The following is a 22,116-nucleotide window of genomic DNA, read 5'->3' as shown; positions in this document are numbered from 1 at the left end:
CATGTATGTTAATATCTGCCCGGCTTTGTTTCCTTCAGGGATAAACCATGATGACTGGCCCTCTAATGAGAGATTACCAGTATTCTGACGCGAAGAGGGACAGGAAGGGGAAGGTCTGTGAATGGTTCTCTGTAATCATTTCCGAATTGCAACATGTGTACAAACGGTCACCAGAATTACCGAACACGTCTTAGAATTACTCATAAATGGAAATTTGTTAACTCTATGGGTTTGAACTAGAAGGATTTGGGAAAATGTTGAGAATATCTTTCCTTTTAACATATTCAACCAGTATTGCGGTAACATAGAAGGGGTTATTCGGTTTTTGGGAGCGGGACATAAAATATAGATGGAAACCTACATATAGATCACAATGCAGTTCATGTTAATTAACATTCATGCGTCTGTCCCTCACATGTAGATAATTTAGCCACAGTGCCACATTGCTATGTCTAGTGGCGCTAGTGCTGTATGTAACTGCTGGATGCAACACCACCATGCAACAGTAAACCAGACCCATATATGATATCTGAAGCTTAACCCCTTAGTGACGGAGCTTTTTTGCTTTTTTCCATTTTTGTTTTTTCCTACTCCCTTTTAAAAAATCGTAGCTCCTTAATTTATCAATCAACGTCGCTGTATGTGGGCTTGTTTTTTGCGCGATGAGTTGTATTTTTCAATGGCACTATTTATTGTACCATATAATTTACTGAAAAACTTTTAAAAAATTCTTAGCGGAGAGAAATGGAAAAAAAACGACATTCCACCATCTTTCGGTGCGTCCTGTTTCTACAGCACACAAATTGAAACAAAAACGACCTGATATTTTTTTTCTATGGGTCAGTACGATTGCTACGATACCAAACTTATATAGTATTGTTTTTGCTGTAGTACTTTTATTTTATTCTTTTTAAGATATTTAATTTTTTTCAATTATTTTCTGCGGTCATTTTGTGCGCGCAATACCTTTTTTATTTTTCCGTCGATGTAGTTGAGCAAGGGCTCATTTTTTGCGGGATGTCCTGAAGTTTCCGATAGTATCAATTTGGAATACATACAACTTTTTGATCGCTTGTTATTGCATTTTTTCTAGGAGACAGGGTAACTAAAAAAGTGTATTTCTGGCGTTCTTTATTTTTTTTTTCAGACGACGTTCACCGTGCGGGAAAAATAATGCACTACTTTGATAGATCGGACTTTTACGGACGCGGCGATATCAAATACATATTTTTATTTTATGATTTTGATTTTTTAATAATTGATATGGCAAAAGGGGGGTGATTTAAACTTTTATAACTTTTTTTTTTTTTAACAATTAAAAAAACTTTATTGATTATTTTTTTTACATTACTTTGAAGTCCCCCTGGAGGACTTTAACATGCGATGCTTTGATCGCTCCTGCAGTATGACGTAATGCTATAGCATTACGTCATACTGTTTTTTTTCAGGCAGTCTTTCAAGCCACCCTGTGTGGATGGCTTGATAGGCAGTCTGCTAAGGCAGCCCTGGGGCCATTCATTAGGCCCCCGTCTGCCATGACACCTGCACGACTCCCCCGATCTCACCGCGGGGGGGCCGTGCGGGACCCCCGAACAGCGTTCGGGGGATTTAAATGCCGCTGTCAGAATTGACAGCGGCATTTAAAGGGTTAATAGCCGCGAACGGCTGAGCGCAGCTATTGCCCGCGGGTGTCAGCTGTAATAAACAGCTGATGCCCGCGCTGTATGGAGGGAGATAGCGCCGCTACCTCCCTCCATACACGTCCTGCAACAGCAGGACGTAGTTTTACGATAGGGCCATCACTAAGGGTTTAAACTTCGGATTACAAGCAATTATCAGTCAAATCCATCATGAAAGTCCTTTTCTTGATGCATTACTTGTCAGCAGGACAGATGTAGCAAAGTTTAGAGAGGTTTTCATATAGTTTGGGGCCCAAAACTGTATAAAATCAGAGGAATCAACATGTCACCAGACTTCCGCCACGGCATCTGACAGGTGTCGCCACAGGGCTAGAAGGCTCGGCCATGTGAGCTACTAATGTAGAAACCCCAGGCAGGTTTATGGGACGTTGCAGATCACGTCCCTATTGGGCCTCCTATTGACTGCAGTGGTCACAGGAGCCAATAATCGGGGGGAAGTGAGTTCTCAGATTTTTTTTGGTTATGTATAACTTGTCCCCAATAACTTATCAATCGAAAACCCCCTCTAACTGAACAGTGATAACTTTCTGCAACAAGTTATCTTAGTACAGCAAAAGCCATTGAAAACGGCAAACTGTGTCACAAAACTTTTAGTCAATGCGTTAGGTGTCAAGTTAAACTTTGCTACATCTGTAGACGTGTTGCGGCTGTCGGTTTTCCCATGTGTGTGGCTAGCATTAGTTCCTGTGTGCTGGAGCTAAGCAAGAACATCATGAAGTACACAAAAGTACATGGACTGCACATGTTATGATTTGAATGTGTTGTAGCAAAATACAGTAGACATAAAATTATTCACATGTATGAGATGCTAAACGAAAAACTGACCCGGACCTCCAGTCATAAGGTAAGACGGGACAAGCAGTCTGGTTCCATCCCACTTTCATTTTTCCGCTCACCCCATTATATTTGACCTCTTTCTGACTATAATGGGATTTGTGATAAAAATGTATATGTGATAGATAGATAGATAGATAGATATTAGATAGATAGATATGAGAGAGAGAGATAGATAGATATGAGATAGATAGATAGATATGAGATAGATAGATAGATAAATAGATATGAGATAGAAAGATAGATAGATATGAGATAGATAGATAGATAGATAGATAGATAGATATGAGATAGAGAGATAGATAGATATGAGATAGATAGATAGATAGGTGATAGAGAGATAGATATGAGATAGATAGATATGAGAGAGAGAGAGAGAGATAGATAGATATGAGAGAGAGATAGATAGATATGAGAGAGAGAGATAGATAGATAGCTCTTGTATAAACACAATCCGTTAGAATCATTTGTGTCTTATACTTACTAATGTATTTCTCTTCCAGCCCACATTTCCTGTAGGTCCAGCATTAGGAGCTAATACAGCTATTAGTTTTGCTCCATATCTTACTCCGATGACACAAGGTGTCGGATTAGTCCCGACTGAAATTTTGCCCTCTACACCTGTCATTGTTCCTGGAAGTCCACCTGTATCTGTCACCGGTTCTACTGCTACTCAGAAACTTCTCAGGACAGATAAATTGGAGGTACAGTTTACATCATAACCTGGAAATATTCATGACTACATCAGATTTTTGCACAAGTTAGTCAACAGGATTTCCTTAGTTCTTAATCTTTAGAGGGGTTTTCCAGGGAGAATACTATTGATGACCTATACCTATAATAGTTGATTGACTGGGTTCCCACCTCTGTGTACTTACAGCACTGACAGCATGCGCCCTCTCAGCTGATCAGTCAGGGTCCTGAGTGACAGAACCCAGACGATCGACTATCAATGAGGATAGATCGTCAATAGTATTTTCCATGGGAAACCCCTTTAATGTGTGCCTTTTCTTGTTCCAACTAAGAACTATCCCTAGATGGGATAATTATTGTTACTTCCACACAAAAACTGCTTATTGACGATATAGATATAAAATATTGTTTTTGCAGCTCTAAGGTCACCTTCACACAAGCCATAAAGGGAAACTTTCCACAATGAATCGGCAGTCTTTCTGAAAAACACTGTGGATTCGAAATCCACAGTAAGTCTATTTCTGCTGTGGAATTCAACCCTTCCAAATACAAAAAGGTTAAATCCCGCAGCAGATCTGCTAAAAAAACATGGCTAATTCCAGGTGTGGATCTGGTCTCTGGAGTTTTCCTGCGTATCTGCTGTGGAAAACCCGGTTCATGTGAAGCTGGCCTAATCCTAGACTGCACAGAACATCATTCCTACGCAGCAAAGTCCTGCTTGTTCTCTAGCTGTTCCAAGCTGGTAACTTGGGTGAAGCCCTGATGGCTGATCTGACATTAGTTGTGCGTTGCCTTTAGAGATGAGCGAATCTACTCGGTTCGGGTGTTTTTGCACTCGAGCACTCGGACGAAAAGATTCGAGGGGCGCCGGGGGTGAGCGGGGGGTTGCAGAGGGGAGTGGGGGGGGAGAGAGAGTTCCCCCCGCTCCACCACACCATCCCCCGGCGCCCCCTAAATCTTTTTGTCCGAGTAGTGAGTTACTCAGAAAAAGTGGTGCTCGAGTTCAAAAACACCCGAACCGAGTACGCTCGCTCATCTCTAGTTGCCTTACACACTGCTTTCTACACTACTTTTGTGAACCTGGGATTTGCTATGTGTCAGCTAGATTTCAGTGTTGTACTAGCATTGTATTGCAGCTATATGAAGTGTGCAGACCATCATTGATCTACCCTTGTATGTCTTATGTAGGTATGCAGGGAGTTTCAGAGAGGAAACTGTGCACGGGGAGAAACTGATTGCCGCTTTGCGCACCCAGCAGACAGCACGATGATTGATACAAATGATAACACTGTAACCGTTTGTATGGATTACATTAAGGGTCGCTGCATGAGGGAGAAATGCAAATATTTTCACCCTCCTGCACATTTGCAGGCCAAAATCAAAGCTGCTCAACATCAAGCCAACCAGGCTGCAGTAGCAGCACAAGCAGCTGCTGCAGCTGCAACCGTAATGGTAAGTGGAAGTAAAGTACTCACCCACCTTCAGTATGGTTATGTATGAAGCAAGCCAGTTTAGGTGATTTTACATATATACACAGCTGGATCACACACACTGATATCTATTATTGTAGGTGAGAAATAGACTGTTGTGTTGCCTCACAAGGTACTGCTCTGCAGAAAAGGTACTGTAATCCGGTTACAGCTCTTACTGATATATACAGCAAATGTCACCGACTTTCATATATCATCCAAATACTATTTGCCTTCGTCATAATCCTTGGTTTGTATTACTTTCCAATACACAATAGAGAGTAGGTAGGTATTATTTGCACAATTTCCTTTTAAAACTTACCTGATGCCCCCGGTAATGTAGATATTAATCTCTCTCTCTGTGCTCTTGGATTCCCATTTAGGCCGGTTTCACACGAGTTCTAATCTCGCATGGAGTTTTGTGCATTACGAGATTCACAAAACTTGCGCAAACATGAACTCCATTCTTTGGAATGGAATCATAGGCATGAGCGAAGTTTTACCTCACAGTCATGCTCCGAAGAAAAAAATCATGGCATGTTCTATTTTGTTCACGTTCCTCGGAGCGCAACGTCCATTGATTGCAATTAAATACATCATATGGCTCTCGAATGGGAAACACTTCCGATCCTCTATCGTGCTTGGAACTCACGCATAGGGAAAATCGTAGCATGCTCTATTTTTGCTCGGGTTCAGCGTGGACAGCTTCCTTTGAAGTCAACAGAAGCAGTCTGACCCACGGCCCATCTGCAATTAACATTGCGGACAGGTCGCAGATTCCGCGTCATCCCCGAGTTTTTTTTCAATCCTTACTGTGCATGTCTGACGGCGAGCCGCCAGGTCCATCCGCAGTACAGATGAAGAACAGAAATCACAGGTACACGCGGTCGCCACTGCTGTCAGGGTAGGACTCCCCGGCGAGCTTCCGCATGTGGAATCCGGCTCTGCTGTGTGCAGGCGGCCTAAGACGGTATTTGTAAATAAGCCCCCAATGTGGCAGATTTATGAAACTCTGTAAAAAAGAAACTGCCTATGTTGCCCACAGCAGCCAATCACAGTGCAGCTGTTCTTCCTAATAGTGCTCTTACAAAGTAAGGGCTCATGTCCACGGGCAGGTTTGACTTCCGGGATTTGCGTGGGGCACCTGCGCGGATGATCCGGAGTTCAAGCCGCCCATAGACTATTCATGGGCGCCCGCAGCTTAATTAAAGTATGTGGGTTTGTTTTCTGGACCTACCAGTCTGAAAAACAGATCGCAGCATGCTGCGTTTTGTCACTCTGGTGTGCAGCGGGGAAAGCGGGAGATTTTTAAAAAAAATCTCCACTGCGCATGTGCGGAGGAGATGCTGGAAGACCCGCACGTGTCCGGAATATCCTCATGCTGCGGGCAGGGTGGGCTCCCAGGTGGGCTCCCACCCACGGAACCCGACCTGCCCGTGGACATGAGGCCTAAAAGGTGCACTATGATTGGTTGCTATGGGCAACAAAGACAGTTTCTCTTTTAGACAGTTTCATAAATGTGCTTCATTGTATTTCATTGAAATAGGAAAATTGCAGATGAAAAAAAATTAGCTTTTATATTATGCATAAATTTCAGTTTAAATAAAATAAGGCTTAAAATGTAAATCACTTAACTTTCATATGGAGAGAATAATATTTCATTGAAAATACAGATTTCAGGCTATTCAGGTTATTACTTTGGATGATTTGGATGAAACAAAGCCTCTCATGTAGATACAATGACAAAGAAAACCGCATGAAAATTCGAACAGCGGCTCTCGGGTTACAAGACAGATATTGCAGTTTACAGTAGGTAGGAATCTGACAAGGCAGACACACCGCAGGACTATGCACTGTTGGTCTGGATTCACGCTTCAGTCTCTGTGATTGTGTACTCATATAATAGGTCTCTTCCACCTTCTGCTCATTTCCACACCTTTTCATCCGCTCGTGTAATCAGGACTTTTGTTTCTGGACGTGCGTCATAAGCCGGTGTTTCCATATTTATTATTGTAAGGATATTTTTTTCCTGGTTTCCTCAATGCACGGTTGGTACAGTTAGTCCAGGCATCAGTCCTTCATCATCGGTTAGACCTTTCAATAGATCCGTTGTACCTTATATTCTGATTCCTTTTGTTAGTATACAAAAGCCAGTGTCCATGCGAGTGGTGGTAGACAATGGCGTATAATACACTTTACATATAAGTGTGACATGTCATATCCAATCATGTGTCTGAAGAATAGCAGCATTCTAAGCCAACAAGCACTACTGTACGGAACTAATGAGCACAAAGCTGGCGCTCATACCACACACATTGTAATGAAGGGAATGAATGCAGACCATTGTCAGCTCACTTAATGCAAAGTTTAACTCTTACGTTTCCGATATGGATGAGTAGTACTGCACTGCTTTTTTCTGCATTATCTCTTGAAATCACTTTTATTTAGAGATCATTTTGGGTTATTACTAGTGGAAATGTAAAGAATCATTCCCACTGGTCCTACTTTTGTATTACAATCCATTTTATAAATATTGTACTACTTTGTTTTAACACTACCAGAGTTCTATTCCATGGCAAAGGGGTAGCATTGTAGATTGCATCACATTGTCTCAATAGATATGAGGGTTGTATTAAATATTTACCACTCCCATATTGTTCATCATAGTTCTCCCTTGTAAGACTAACTTCCCACTGGCGAGTGCGATATGGGGCCGGGAATCACAGCCTCATCTCACGCTCTCCACCATGTGAATTCCCAGCCGATGTGAGGCGTTTTCGAGTCAAAACCGCCTCGCATCACTTCGGGGCTGTACCGATCATCTGTCACATCTGTCAGCCGCGGCGGAGGATTGTGGAGTTTCTCCCTTTGTTTTGTAGAAGAGACCTCGCATATGTGCTGCGATGCTGCCGCCATCCCCATTGAAAACAAAGGGCGTTGCGATGCAAGAGCACGCATAAAGAAAGGACATGCTGCAATTTGTTTCCTGCAAATGCCATGCAGAAAAACATCGCTGATGTGTATGATCCCATTCAAAAGAATAGGGTTCATATTTCTGCGTCTCGCAATGCACAAATCTCGCACAATTTTCTCGCACGTGTGAAGGCAGCCTTAAGGTACCTTCACATGTGATGACTATCGTCTGAATAATCACTGGAGAGAGTGAATTCAAACAATAGTTGTTCAGTGTGAAGAGCGCCACCAGTGGGGCGATGAGTCGCTAACTGCTTTGTTTCAGCTCGCCTAAAATGTAGTCGCTGGTTGATCAAAAGTCATCTGGTGTAAAGTCACAGTGAGATTAAACTAGCCAACAAAGTGCAAAACCTAAAAAAAAAACTAGAAAAGAAATGCAATAGCCTTACGCAAAAAAGCTAATGATTAGCCAAATTCAGTCAATCACACATAGGCTGCTCTTTTTAGCCAGTTGTGGTCGAGATTTTTCAACATGGCCGATTGCATCTTTGACAGACTATAGTCTGATCGCCATCATTTGCTTTTTTTTTTTTTCCAACGAGTCACCAAAAATGGCAAAAATCTGACATTTCAGTCAACTTTTGTCACATGTGTATGAGCAGCTTGAGGCTGCATCCGCTCTGGCCACAAACTCTCGCTACAATGTGAAGCCCATGGTTTCCAATGGGTTCCTTCACATGAGCGATGTCTTGTAGCCCATGCGGATGAAGCCTTACAGTGCCATTAGGGTTCCTCCATTAACAATGGTACCAGAGTGCCCTCGCTGCCCCTCCGCAGAAACTCACATGCCTGCGGCAAGGTGCTGAGCCAGTGGGAGACTCAGACTCTCTTCGGATGGGGAACATGTGTAGAAGTAGTTCTAGGAAAGGCGGAGAAGGGAGTCTGTGGCTTGTGCTCTTTCTATTCGTGTAATGCATTGAACTGAACTGTTCTGGGTCTCAGACTGGCCCACACAATATACATGTCATCCAGTGGTTGGATACAGATGCAGTGATTTTTGAACAGAATTCTTCCCATTGACCTTATATAGCTAATGTAACTTGTGCTCAGTTGTCTACTGCAGTACTTGCCTTACTTGCATGTGGGCAGTAAAAAGCGGATTAATATACATTTACAGTACAAGAGCACAGAAAAGATCCCCGTGTCATTACCTGTATGATAATGCCTGTCAGGTCTTCTGATTACCTTAGATAGTCCGCTGTAAGAGCACACCCCGGTGGGATAATTTGTCTCTAGTGAATGGAGTTTTTCTGTAAGTGTACAGCAGTCAGTGTTATAATCTTGTTTTCACACACATCCATATTATTCTTTTCCTACCCTTGAAAAGGATTTGATCTCTAAAGCACACCACATGTCCTTATAGCTACGAAGGAGTAAAGCTGTTCCACTGATGCGCTTGCCAGTTTCTGAGTCATGCTAAAGAAAACATTTCTTTTCTGGATAACATGGAACATTTTAAGCCCACAAGTATTAAAAAAGAATACAGCAAGTGAACTGCAAATCCTAAAATGGAACATGCTTTGCTGTCAGGAGGATTTTCGAAATTTGTATTTTGGCACATTTTATCACAACAAAGCAGGGTGACGTCAGAGGTATAAACTCGTTTTTTGTTAGTTAAACGTATACACCAAACATAGGTGCAGCTGTATACCAACTGCATGCCGTGTATATGTGTTTGTAAGGCTCGTCTGTGTTGTGTTGGAGGCTCCATCATAGACTCCATAAGTTTTGAAGGGAAGAATACATATAACACTATTTTCCCATCAAAATGATAGACACAATAACAGAATCCCATTATTTTTTTAAGGGGGATCTGTCAGCTACTTTGAGCCGTACAAGCTAAGCTCATGGGCTCCAAGTAGCTGACTTACTGAGTCCACGGAAGGTTTATACTCACCTCCCCTGCCGTTCCCTCTGTGTCAGCTGTCAGACCTGCCTCTGAATACATCAGGCAGCCGACATGGCCTGTGCATAGAAAGGAAGAACTACATGGTGTGCACCTACAGTATGTAGTCCACGGAATGCATTGCAGTGGCAGGTTTGGGAGATGACAGTGGGGAAAAGGCGGGGAAGGTAAGTATAACATTTACAGCTACTTTGAGCCCATAAGTTTAACGTATAGGGCTCAAGTTTGCTGACTGAGTCTCATTGACAGACATTTGGTAGGTATGCCTTTTCTTCTTCTGAAAGGCGTAGTAAGCTACTTTTTTAATGTCCATAGGTTATACAACAATACATATACTGTGCCATATGTGCTTCTTTAAGATAGGAGCCTATGGGGGCAGTATGCAACTAGATGGCATAATGTATGTGAACCAATAGTGTGATGTGTACAGAGCCTCAATCTATTATGATAGACCAAAACAGAGAGTGGGCAGAGCTTCTAATGTGGAAAGAACCTGGAAGTCTGATGAAGACGAAGGGTGCTGTCATCCCAGTGACACTATAGAGCCATGGAGAGGAAGTGCAGGAAATACTTGGATCTTGGTGAAAACCAGAAAAGGAATCTTTGAGGTGATAGATGGTTAATAACTATTATATGCCAGCACGTAACGCATTTCAAGGCAAGGTGGCCTCTTATTCAAACAGCTGGAATAAACTGCTGGAGAGTTATCAGATGAAGAGCCACTATTTCATGTTAGTAGCCACTGAGTACCAATAGTAATACCATGGTCGTAATGCTCATTATTTAATACCCCATCGGACACTTCATCTCCTGCAGTTTATTCCAGCTGTTTGAAGAAGAGACTGCCTTGCCTTGAAACGCGTCACGTGCCTGCATATAATAAAGTTATTCACCACCTATCACCTCAAAGTCAACTATTTTGTAGTTTGCATCAATATCGTAGTTTTTCCTGCACTTCCTCTCCTATATGAGAGTTGATTTTCTATTGGTGTACCCATTTTAAGTGCATATTATTATTTTTAAAAAGTAATAATACAAGAAAAGCAACACCTTCAAGATAAATGGAAGGAGTGAATTATAGATGAAACGTGTAATAGGGAAGCTTCCCTCTCATATACTGATGAGCATGGATTCATTGGAAAGTGGTGGCATAATGGCTGTAGAGCTGTAACCAAGCTGTTCCTTACCTGTTCTGCGGAGTAGATGAAGTGTTAGCATAGTCATATTCATACAATATATGTTATGTTCATTCTAGATTTATTAATGAGGCTGCATATTATATGTATAAGTCCCCTGTTCTATCCATCCCCTCAGACATTAGTATCAGAGATCAGTATAAGATTACCTAACGTATTGCTAATTCTTGTGTACAATTAAAATCTAGGATATGAGTTAAGTTTTGCCTTGTTACTATTGTCTTTCTATGTAATGGTTAATTCTGAATCTCATCTTCTTTATTGTTTGTGAAGAACCTGAATGTAAATGCTATAGCAACAGTGACGCTTGCAGACAGTAAGACTCTACATCCTGATAGAGAGGGAGTGCAAGAAATGTACATCTGCTAAAAAGCTTACTGCTATACCCACTAGGCTTTAGTACTAATGGAATAGAATCAGTTGTGACATTTATGTAATACACATTCATAATGATACAGTTAATCACATCGAAAGGGAATGATTGCACTTGTGGCCTACATGTGTTTTCTTGTAAAGTTCACTATCTTTACGTTATCAGGGCCAGCATTGGTCATATCTAGCCATCAAACTACTTTGCAACAGTGACAGATCTTATTTTGACTGACCTCCACCATTCTTCTCCATAGGTTACCAGATTTAAAATGGGAAATACGTTACATTATGATTAGTTTATTTTGTCGTAGCCATTGGAAACTCTTCTCTTGGGAAGACACTATATAGGAGGGCCCTGGTTTTAGCATAGCATCTGTCACATGACTCAGCGACTTAAGTAAACCTGAGCAGAATTGTCGTTGTGGGCCTCACTGTTGCTAGAATATTTCTGTATCTTAACAAGCAGTATTTAGTTGCTACTTACAAAAGTCTCTGGGCTACAAACCTGACAGTGATTTCATTTCATTCCAATTTGCTCCAGTAGTATATTGTTTATACCATAGGTTTCCTACTTGGGTTACGCCAGGTCTTCACAGGGCTGTTTTTAGACCTTACAAATTCCAATTTTCACAGTTTTTTCTTTTACTTAAATTTGGCGCAGTTTTGCACCAATTTTGGAGCTTTCTGTTTTCTCATATAATTACTTTATGAGCTAGTTTTTGTATTTTTGTGCCAATTATTATGACTGACGTTAAAGAAGTTTTCCTATCAGGGCAACTCCTGTGCATGTGCCCTGTTAGGGTATGTTCACATAATGGAAATATTCAGTGGATTTGACGTGGAATCTTTGCAGATTCCGCATCAAATTCACGGCAAATCCACTTCAGTAAACTGCCCATTTATAGGCATTAGACGCTGACTTTTTCTATGCGCATACTTTAAAGTCTTACACAGTGAAAATAAAAAAGAAGTGGCACATCACTTCTTGACAAGGAATCCAAACCATTACCACAGATGAATCCAATTGGAAACAGAGGGGCAAACCCACAGCAGAAATACGGGGCTGAGCTGTAGATTTCTGCCATGGTTTTAGAGGGGGGATCCACATGGAAAAATTTGACCATTCAACCATACTGGAAAGGTCTGTTGTATACCCCCTCCATGAGCAAGAACAGAAAGCGTTAACAAGCCTTGAAATACTAAGGGGCAGATTTATGAAACTGTCTAAAAGAAAAACTGTCTTAGTTGCCTGTAGGAACCAATCACAGCTTAGCTTTCCTTTTACCAGAGCAGAATGCAAAATGAAAGCTGAGCTGTGATTGGTTCCTATGGACAACTAAGTCATTTTTTTAAGGCAGTTTCATAAATCTGCCCATAAATGTCTGGCGTCATGCTGTTTCCTCCATCCACTTCTTCAGCTGCAGATTTCTTCTGCGGTTTTTAGAGATGGAATCCACATGGGAAAATCTGCATTGGAATCCGCCGTGTGAACATACCCTAAAATGTACCTAATGTTTTAAGAGGCGCACACCTCTTGATAGATTTGGTGTGTCTTGGGCCATCGGTTCACCTGTTAGAAAACATACACTAGCTATGACCTAGAGCAGATTACTGGTATAATTTATGTCCGTTTGTGGTGTAAATTATAACTAAATCTGTGGTCAAGGTGTCCACAATTCCTTATGTTAAAACATGCCCATCTGAATAAAAATTTTTAAAAAACATCAAACTTTGTGCCTTTTTAAACGACTTTTAGGTTGATAAATTTCCCCCTATGCGTGAAGGAAGCCTCTAAAACCTGATGAGACCGTGTCTTCAAAGGGACCTGTCAGTACTTTTGAGCCCTGGACACCCGTTAAAGTTCCCCAGCCACCTGTTGCCTTACCTTTGAGGCCCATAGCATAGATTTTGGGGCTTAAACGTGATGACAGTTTCCCTTTGAGACTGGAATCACACATGTAGTCCTTGGCGTGCTTTTTGATGTAGTTTTTTTTTAGCCAAAGCCAGAAGTGGGTTCAAAAGACATAGGAAATATAAAGAAAGGATTTATACTTCTCCTTTCTCACAGATCCACTTCTGTTTTGTCTCAAAAGCCGCCCTGCATATGTGATTTAAACCTAATGGGAATAACAGCTAATATAAAAAAATTAAATTAGAGATGTTGTCAGAGACCCATAACTAAGCTTTATTCAGCTGTTTCTGTTACCATTAACATTTTTGTAATAGGCTTACTATTAAAAATATGTTTCTTTCTGTGGATCTGCTTAATGGTCAAGTGGTAGTTGTGCAGCTGGTGCCTATCAGCCTTAAACGAGCAAGCTCGCTCATCTCTAGTAACAAGCCTTGCTCTCAATGGGGCCGCTGCTGCTGTCGGTGGCCCCATTAAAAGCAATGGGCTGCCGGCAACCCCTGCAGTGATTTTTGGGGAAGGGCTTTAAATATAAGCCCTTCCCTGAAAATCATCCCTAGCTGTAGTAAAAAATATAAACTCACCTGTCCGCTGCTGCCGGGGCTCAGGTGTGTCTAGCCGCCGCTTGTTCTCCCTGCATTTTTAATTCCCACCTGCTAAAAAGCTTCAGAGTAGTGCAGGGAGAACAAGCGGCGGCTAGACGCGCCTAAGCCCCTGCAGACAGGTGAGTATATATATTTTTTTATTTTCTTATTACAGCTAGGGATGATTTCAGGGAGGGGCTTATATTTAAAGCCCTTCCCCGAAAATCACTGTGGGGGTGCTAGCGTCCTATTGCTTTCAGTGGGGCAACGCTATCCCCATTGAAATCAGTGGGAGAGCTTCGCAATCCGTAACTGATTAATGGCTTTTCCATTCATTTCAATGGTGAAAATTGATTTGACTTACGAGTGTTTTAAGTTAAGAGCTCCGTCACGGAACAAATTAAACTCTTAACCCAAGGCACCACTGTATTCTTAATAGCAAACCTATTATGTTAATATTAACTTTAAGAGTTGAATAAACTTAGTTATGGGTCTTGGACAACTTCTGTAATGTAAAATATTTTACATGTGGTTCATCACGTATATTTTCCAATTTTTGTAGGGCATGTTGACAACCCAAAATTGCATCAAAATTCTTTTTTTTTTTTTTTGTGCCATGGTTCTCAATTGCACCAATATGCAAATCCAGCCCTAATAAAATGTAGAGTGTTACCCTAGCATCAACAGGATCTAATCTTTATTACTGTTTCTGTGCAGCCCAAAGACTTTGATAAGTGAGCCATTGAAGTAGCCGGTTTCTATATTTGATCACGTGTGTGAGATGATATTTTAGCTGCCAATATTTGTGAGATAGACAATGGTTAAACCCATCTTGCAATACAAGAACTTAAAATGATCACACAAATAATCTATTATTTCATTTGCTTTAAAGTTACTAGGCATCAATATACTTTTAAGAGTAGTAAAATACAATGACAGCGTATTGTCCAGGTGGCAGCACATATTAAAAAATAAGCAACTAACTTCTCGTCTGCCATGGTGGAAGCTATTTAATCTTGCTATGAATTGATCTTTAATTTGCAAATGCTTAATGGAGTCTGAGAGATGCTATATTAATTGAATTTACCTGAACCATCTGTATTTTACTCTCTTATCTGCTTTAACTAAGGTACAGTAGATGCATTTTGCTTTAGTACTAATTCAAGGTGTAATATTCATTTCTTTAAAGAAACATTTTTGTTGTTGTGCATGCCTAGTGTTTTATATGTTGTATATTGCATTCAGAATATTTTTTTCCTTCTCACCTATCCACAATGCAATGCCGTTCCCATGATGCACCTCTGCTTGCTGTTTACCTGTATGTTAATTCGCTTGAATCCCATTGGCCCACTGCCATCATGTGCTCGCTGCCTGTTATTAAAAGACGCAGTCGACTGCCAAAGCAATGAAGCGACCTCTCGAAGCAACTGTAGATCTGGTACTTTGACCTTTCACCTTTTGCTTTGCATGTAGCTTTTTCAATGAAGCAACTAATATTTTTTTTTTATTGCTTTTTTAACATCATCTGAGACAACCAATGCATATAGCTAATGTATGGAAATGATCAAAGTCGTAAATAGCCATCTTCATTTTTTTCATACGTTACAAATAAAGATTGCTGTTATACTGCTAACATGGCTTCATTTTGAAGTACTTGTATACAAGATAAAGCTGAACCTATGTTCTATGTCATTCATTGCAATAGTAGAGACGTTTGGCCAAATTACAAATTGATATGGAATGTAGCAAATCTCATATTATAATTGTCGATAGACGAAATCAAGAATAGAATTTGATCTGCACAGATGCTATAATGCTCATGTAAATGATGTCATTGCTGTAGTCTTGTGACTACAGGCTTAATGTTATGGTAACCATGCTTTTGCTACCAATAACCAAATCTCACTCATTCTGCATTGCCTCAGTTTGGGTTAAGGTGCATGGCAAGGCATCTTTATTTTAGTTAAATTTTTCTTTACTTCAGATTTTATCACAATCCGTAATTTGTTGTATATGTGTGTTTCCAGGTTTGCATAGACATTCTGACCTCTACAAGTGTCATCTAATTCTTTGTTAACAGGCTTTTCCACCCGGCGTTCTTCACACTTTACCAAAGAGACCAGCTCTAGAAAAAAGCAATGGTGCCAGCGCACTTTTTAATCCTAGTGTCTTGCACTACCAACAGGCTCTTGCGAGTGCACAGCTGCAACAGCCTACCGCATTTTTCCCAGCAGGTATGTTTCATAGTCGTTACAGTAATGAAAATACAATATATGTTTGTTTTTTTTCCTTGACTGATTGATATGAATCTTAAGCAAATGTATTAAGTAGCTTATAAACTACTCTGTTTGAAAAGGCATATTTCTACTCAACGTATATGTTTCTTATAGAACTTGTGCGTATTCCAACCAGTAGTCATCCTAATGTAGTCTATTATTTCACTTAGAATGAGGCTATTGTGTAATTACTAGTGACCGCAAAATTGTTCCTGCCCCTAAAATGGTCCATTATGTGCTGATAATTACTTTATTTGACTTTTATTATCTATCTATCTCATATCTATCTATCTATCTATCTATCTATCTATCTATCTATCTATCTATCTCATATCTATCTATCTCATATCTATCTATCTCATATCTATCTATCTATCTATCTATCTATCTATCTATCTAATATATCTATCGTACACAAACCAGAGTCTGCTCTTAGAATATTAATAATTCATATATATGTTAGTAGTAATAACCCATTAGACTGAAAGACGCTATAAGATTTTCCCAATTGAGCTGGCCTTTTCAGTTACCATTTTTTGGGGCTCTGTTCACACTGTGTTCGCCAACTACAAGTGATGTATATGTCTGGAAGATATCCATTTAGCATAAACTTGTCTGGCTAGTATATATACTTTCCATTACATCAGAATACCACACATGAAGTTAAGCCTTAAAGTGAATGTCCACCCTTTAACACCATGTTGTTTCTTAGTACAACATTTCCTAATGTCATTTATTTTGAAATATATTTTATAGTCTTCAAAAGCCTTATTTTTCTGAAATAGCGCCAAACTAAAAAAAAGGAATCAATCTTGATGTGTGATGATAAACAGTAAAAATAGTTGCTTAGTCCTTAAAAAGTTATCTAGTTGATAACTTTATGATCATGGGGGTCACAACTGAAGAGGAAATTCAATGGAGCAGTGGTCGCACACGTGCAGTGGCACTCTATTCACTTTTAATGGGGCTGCCAGAGATGGTCAAGTACATCTACTCGGCATTTTCCATCGTACTACGTTGAAATTAATGGACCAGATGTCACGCATGTGTGGCTAGTACTTCATTCAGATTGACATTATTGCAGGTGGGAGAAGTGACCTCATAGGGGACATGGGACCCCCGTTCTCAAGATCATGAAGTTATCCCCTGTCGTGTTTAGGGAATAACTTTCGATTTTAGTATAATCCCTTTAAGGTCCATAGTGCATTTGATATTAACACTTAATTCTAGAACTATGTAGGGAATTTAAGACTCTGTATAAAAAAAACAAAGGTCCGACTACTATAAAGATATGTTTAAAATTCACATTCAAGGGTGGACACTGATTTTAATGTTGTTATATTTTTTTATATAATGGATATCGGTATCCAGTACAAAGCATACATCTATAGTATACATATGTTTGTTTATTCAGACCGACATGATTTAGGGAGAGCCTTATTAGTCTGTCTCAGACATACTGTAGCATATTTGACTGTTGCTACAGAGGGAACCAACTATAATTTGACTCTTAACGCGTTATGATAACTTTCTGTACCATAGCTTGCTTACCCTTTCAGTAGCTTCACAATAGCTTTTCAATAGCTTAAGATAACTTGTCGCAGAAAATTATTACAGTCAAGTTAAACTTGATGTTACATTTTAGACACTGAAGGAAAACAAGCATGTGTGTTGTGATTCCTGAGTGTTTTAGCAATTGGACAGGTGCACAGTGGATGTAAATTGGAGAAATGCTTGCAATTTCTGCTTGTTGGCACCTATTATAATGAAATATACCACTTATACTATTCACTATTATGCATGCATAACTGTAATATAGAATCGAACTACCAACGACCACTTGACCGTGAGTATGTATGTTTGTGTGTGGGTGCTTCTCATGCTCCGCCACCTGGTGATGTCATCACTGTGCCCCCTGGTGACATCATCGCAGGTCCTACAACATATATAGAACACAGAGCCTGACCGACAGAAGAAGAACAAAGTTAGGGTTTTTGTAAGGGGAGGACAAAAATAACAAAATGAGAATACAACTAAGCCATTATTATCTCAGACACAACTCAGCAGTCCTGACAGAAGACACTGACCTACCGTCACTACAGAGATCCGGTGGGCTGAAGGACCTGCGGTGATGCCACTGCTGGGGGAGGAGCCATTGTGCAGTGTGGTAGAAAGTATTATATACTGGATAAGCTGACAGCAGCCACCAGGACCTGTGATGATGTCACCATCATGTGATCACCGGTGTGGGTGGAGTCAGGGATCACATGACCAGGGGCTCATTGCTGTATCCAGGAGTTTGCTGAGCTGGTGATGTCTGGAAATCAGCATGGATATACCACAGCTGTGTGTGTGAATCAGGATGCATGTAGTAGAGCTGTGTGTGTCATGTGTGGGAATCATAATGGATGTACCATGTAGCACAGCTGTGTGACACATTACGCCACCAGAAACACTGGTACTATGATTTCTTAATAATTACTAGTGTTTATGACAAAGCAGCTTAAACTGACTTTCGTCTTATACTGCATGTTCCTAATCTATATAGATGACAATCAGTTACAGCTCAATAGAGAGTGTTTAAAGGGGAATCTGTCACCAGATTCATGCTGCCCGAACCTTGTGCAGTATGAACACAGGATAGATCTGCACACTGCTTCCATGTAAGTGTTATTCTAAAATGCTGCAGTGTTTTCAAAAGAAACACATTCTAAAGTTTGTCTGTTTGACTCGGGAAAGGAGCTCTTGAGTCTAAGAGGCAGGCCGTGCAGGGCTCTCCATAGCATGTTGACTGACTCTATACACAAGAAGGGAAAGGATGTCAGTCAACATGCTATAGGTGGGGAGAGCCCTGCACCGCCCGGCCGCCTCTTAGACTCAAGAGCTCCTTTCCCGAGTCAAACAGACAAACTTTCGAATGTGTTTAGTAGCACTCGCATGGGGGCACTGTGCAGATCTGTCTCATGTTCATGCTGCCTGTGGTTCAAAAAAATGCAGCAAACTATATTTTCCTGCACATTTGTGAACAAAAAGAATACATATTGAACTAATTAACTTAATTGCCCGTTTCAATGAATCGGAGCATGGTTGCGTGTTCTTTTTGCACGCGCAAATGCACACACAAAAAATACAGTAAAACACACGTCTGCGCAAATACGCAATGCCTATTGTGCAAATACGGGGCGCAAATATGAGCATAAATGCGTTTACGCCCGTGTGAAACTGGCCTAAAGCTTCTTCAGGACACGTTAGCATTTGCTTGTTTTTCTGCAGTTCGCTTGGTGTAATAGTATTATGCTGCTATACAAATGTAGTAGAGAATCATAAGCCTTAGGTCACTACAATTACAGTTTTGTGTAAAGACAATTCCAGAGCCCTTGTGCTTCGGCAGTTCAATGGTAGTTTTTTTTTTTTTTTTAATCTTATTCCAGCATCCACATCACTGCCTCAATTCTCAAACTATTCCGCAACTATTTTACATCCTTAGCTTTAGTGGGTGCAAGCTGCAATGACAAGTCACTGTGTGAGCGGGGACATTTTATATGACATTCTGTAGGTCGCATGTTATGATTTTGTTGCATGGACAAAATGACATGAAAGTCTGCTTGTAAGCCTACCCTTCGGGCTTACGTACATATTGCAGATCTGTCATGTATGGATCCATAATATGGTGCCCATAACCTTATACGGCTCATACTGTACCCTTGTGTGCCTCTGATTTTATAAAGAGAAACACAGAATCAGCATACAAAGTGGCCACAGCTCTGTAATACACACTTCTATACAGGCTTAATGTATGTGGCTTTGCCATGTGCATGAGCCCTAAGTTTGAAGCTTGTATAGAAGAGTTTTCAGAAGGCTCAAAGGGAAAACTTCTGATATTACCAATTATCTTTCTTTCACTATAACTGCCTGTGTTCTATTTCCTTTATTTGATATGGAAAGGCAGACCTTCACCTTGTTTGTTTTGCCAGCTCTTTGGTTGGCAATATACCTTATTCATGGCTTCTTAGATCATTAACTCTAGTTATCGAAATCACTCTAATCAACACCTTTCCTATCCAATAAACCAGCCACCAATCCCACTCAGTTCTTATCTCCATAGGATGTAGGAATTTGCTTTACTTGATCTCTTACACATAACTGGCGTGTGTAATTCAGCTTGTTCAGTTCTCTCTTCCTGGACTGATTCGCTCTGCCATGGTGCTTTAGCTAGCTGGAATTTGTTCCCCTTGCAGCTGTTTATTTAGAGAATGCTTAAGCAGCTCCTCTGTGAACGCGGTGTACTCTCTATGTGCTGCCCTTCACTTTGAGGCCATTCATCAGTTTCCTCAACAAACCTTAGTCCTAATATTATCCGAAAAGTACATAGATATATGCCCTATATTAGCCATAAAACACCAGTAGTATTGGGCTGGTAGACTTGTTTATGCACTTACTGCCTATTTCATACAATTATACTGATAAATGGAGATAAAGCTTCCAAGGCCGGCTTCTTCACATGTAATGGATGATCCCCACAACTAATTTACAAGTCATTTTTCTGCCGTTTAAACAAAAATAAAATATGAGAAATACGCTTTGTAGTTAAGAACAGTTATACAACTTTGTGTTCTTTCACCACCCCATTAATACAATTCATACAATTAAACAATATTGATGTCCTCTGTGGCAAGTTGGGGTCTGCTTGCCACTGGATCGCCCACCTTGGGATACCGGAATGGCCACCTCACACGAAATATGACCCAGAGACATGGATTCGCTTTGGTTCTGGCTCCTGCCAGCCTTTATTTCACAGCACATAACAACGTACATTATATACAGTCCACAAAGCTTGGGGTTCACAACCCCCAGGGTTCTGTCACTAACCCCTCCTGGGGCGTCTGGAGGGTGTCTCTACCTCCTTCAGAACGGGTGACAGATCCAACTGGTCCACACTGGACCTCAGCTTGCAGCCTGTCCTGCACTACCAAGCTGTAACTTCCCCCTTGCTTCTGGCAGGAACTGGCTTTTATGCAGCCAATTCTTGCTACACTCATCAGGTGTTAACCCTTTACTTCTCTTTGCAGGTGTCAGAATGCCTATCTCTGCAGGCTAGTCTGACACTGCCCTGCTACACCTCATTAAAAAAAGCACAAAATAAAGGGAACTCTACCTATTAGTGACCCAAAATTACAATTTTAACTTGACAATAATTGTTGCAATGGCCAGAAATTATTTTGACAGAAAGAATCTTAGTGTTATCAGACAACCCTGGTTATGGTGATAGATGTGCACAGACAGGATTTATTTTTTTTTAGCCATCCAGACATATAAGATAATAATCAACCGCCATGCAACCCATCAAACGTCCATTAGATCCAGCCATCAACATGTAAAAAAATAAAGTGTAAGACCACACAGTAGGTTTGCACAAAGTTGCAAATGATCGCTTCATACAAACAGCAGTGTGAACAGAGCCTTACCTGAGGTAGTAGGATAAAGTAGTGTGCATCGCATGGACCATAGTAAGCCTCAAATAAAAAGGTAAAATCGGAGGTAGCTGAGGGCTTAGGAAAGAAAACCAAAGCCTCAGCAAGATAAAGCCGAGTAGATAGGCCTAATGGAAACTGATTGGATGCTCTTTCTAATATCTCTCGGGCAGTAAGATGATGTAAGATGTGAACCCATGAATGGCCTCGGTTAATGATGTTTGCACTAACTGCTACTGATCTAAAACTGTGCCTGAATTTCACTGCAGATGTTAACTCTGTATTCCTAACCTGTTTCTTTCCCTTTATTCATTTCTCCACCTCTCGTTGCATGCTGTGCAGGGTCAGTTTTGTGCATGACACCAGCTACCAGTATTGGTAGGTTTCTCTCTACTTTTTTGCTATTCAAGTTTTCCTTCTGTGATTCTCAATGTTATCTAAAATGTTCTAGAATATTTCCGGCTCTTTACGTGTTACTGTAGTACTCAATGCTTAGAATATTCAGTCTGTAATTAATGATCACCTATAATATGTAATATGTCTTCTATTGCTCTGTGGCTTTTTTAATTTTACCTTTTGGCAGATTGTGTTGAGAACAAAAAAAAAATGTGCTTTTTTTTTTTAACTTTATTTTATGATGTCTGTTGAGTTTATTGAAATTGAAGTGTAAGTAGTTTTCACCTGTGTCTTAACGTGTCATAGCGTTGTGCTTTTTTTCTCCTTTTTGCTATGT

The 22,116-nt window shown here is 40.5% G+C and overlaps 1 protein-coding gene across 15 annotated transcripts in view; it reads left to right on the top strand.

Annotated features, from left to right (window-relative positions):
• Positions 1–22,116, top strand: part of MBNL2 (muscleblind like splicing regulator 2) — a 146,447-nt gene that overhangs the window by 108,425 nt on the left and 15,906 nt on the right. For 5 of the 15 annotated variants that reach the window (XM_066580395.1, XM_066580415.1, XM_066580434.1 and 2 more), the window contains 5 exons: positions 3,038–3,238; positions 4,416–4,679; positions 15,021–15,074; positions 15,717–15,870; positions 21,726–21,761. In XM_066580395.1, the coding sequence (XP_066436492.1) occupies positions 3,038–3,238; positions 4,416–4,679; positions 15,021–15,074; positions 15,717–15,870; positions 21,726–21,761 (709 nt within the window). The remainder of the gene's footprint in view (positions 1–3,037; positions 3,239–4,415; positions 4,680–15,020; positions 15,075–15,716; positions 15,871–21,725; positions 21,762–22,116) is intronic. The other 10 variants (XM_066580442.1, XM_066580460.1, XM_066580405.1 and 7 more) reach the window with 5 other exon arrangements.

The sequence above is a fragment of the Eleutherodactylus coqui genome, chromosome 1 (genome assembly GCF_035609145.1).
Source record: "Eleutherodactylus coqui strain aEleCoq1 chromosome 1, aEleCoq1.hap1, whole genome shotgun sequence".
NCBI classification, from domain to species: domain Eukaryota; kingdom Metazoa; phylum Chordata; class Amphibia; order Anura; family Eleutherodactylidae; genus Eleutherodactylus; species Eleutherodactylus coqui.
This window is presented reverse-complemented; position numbering and strand designations above follow the sequence as displayed.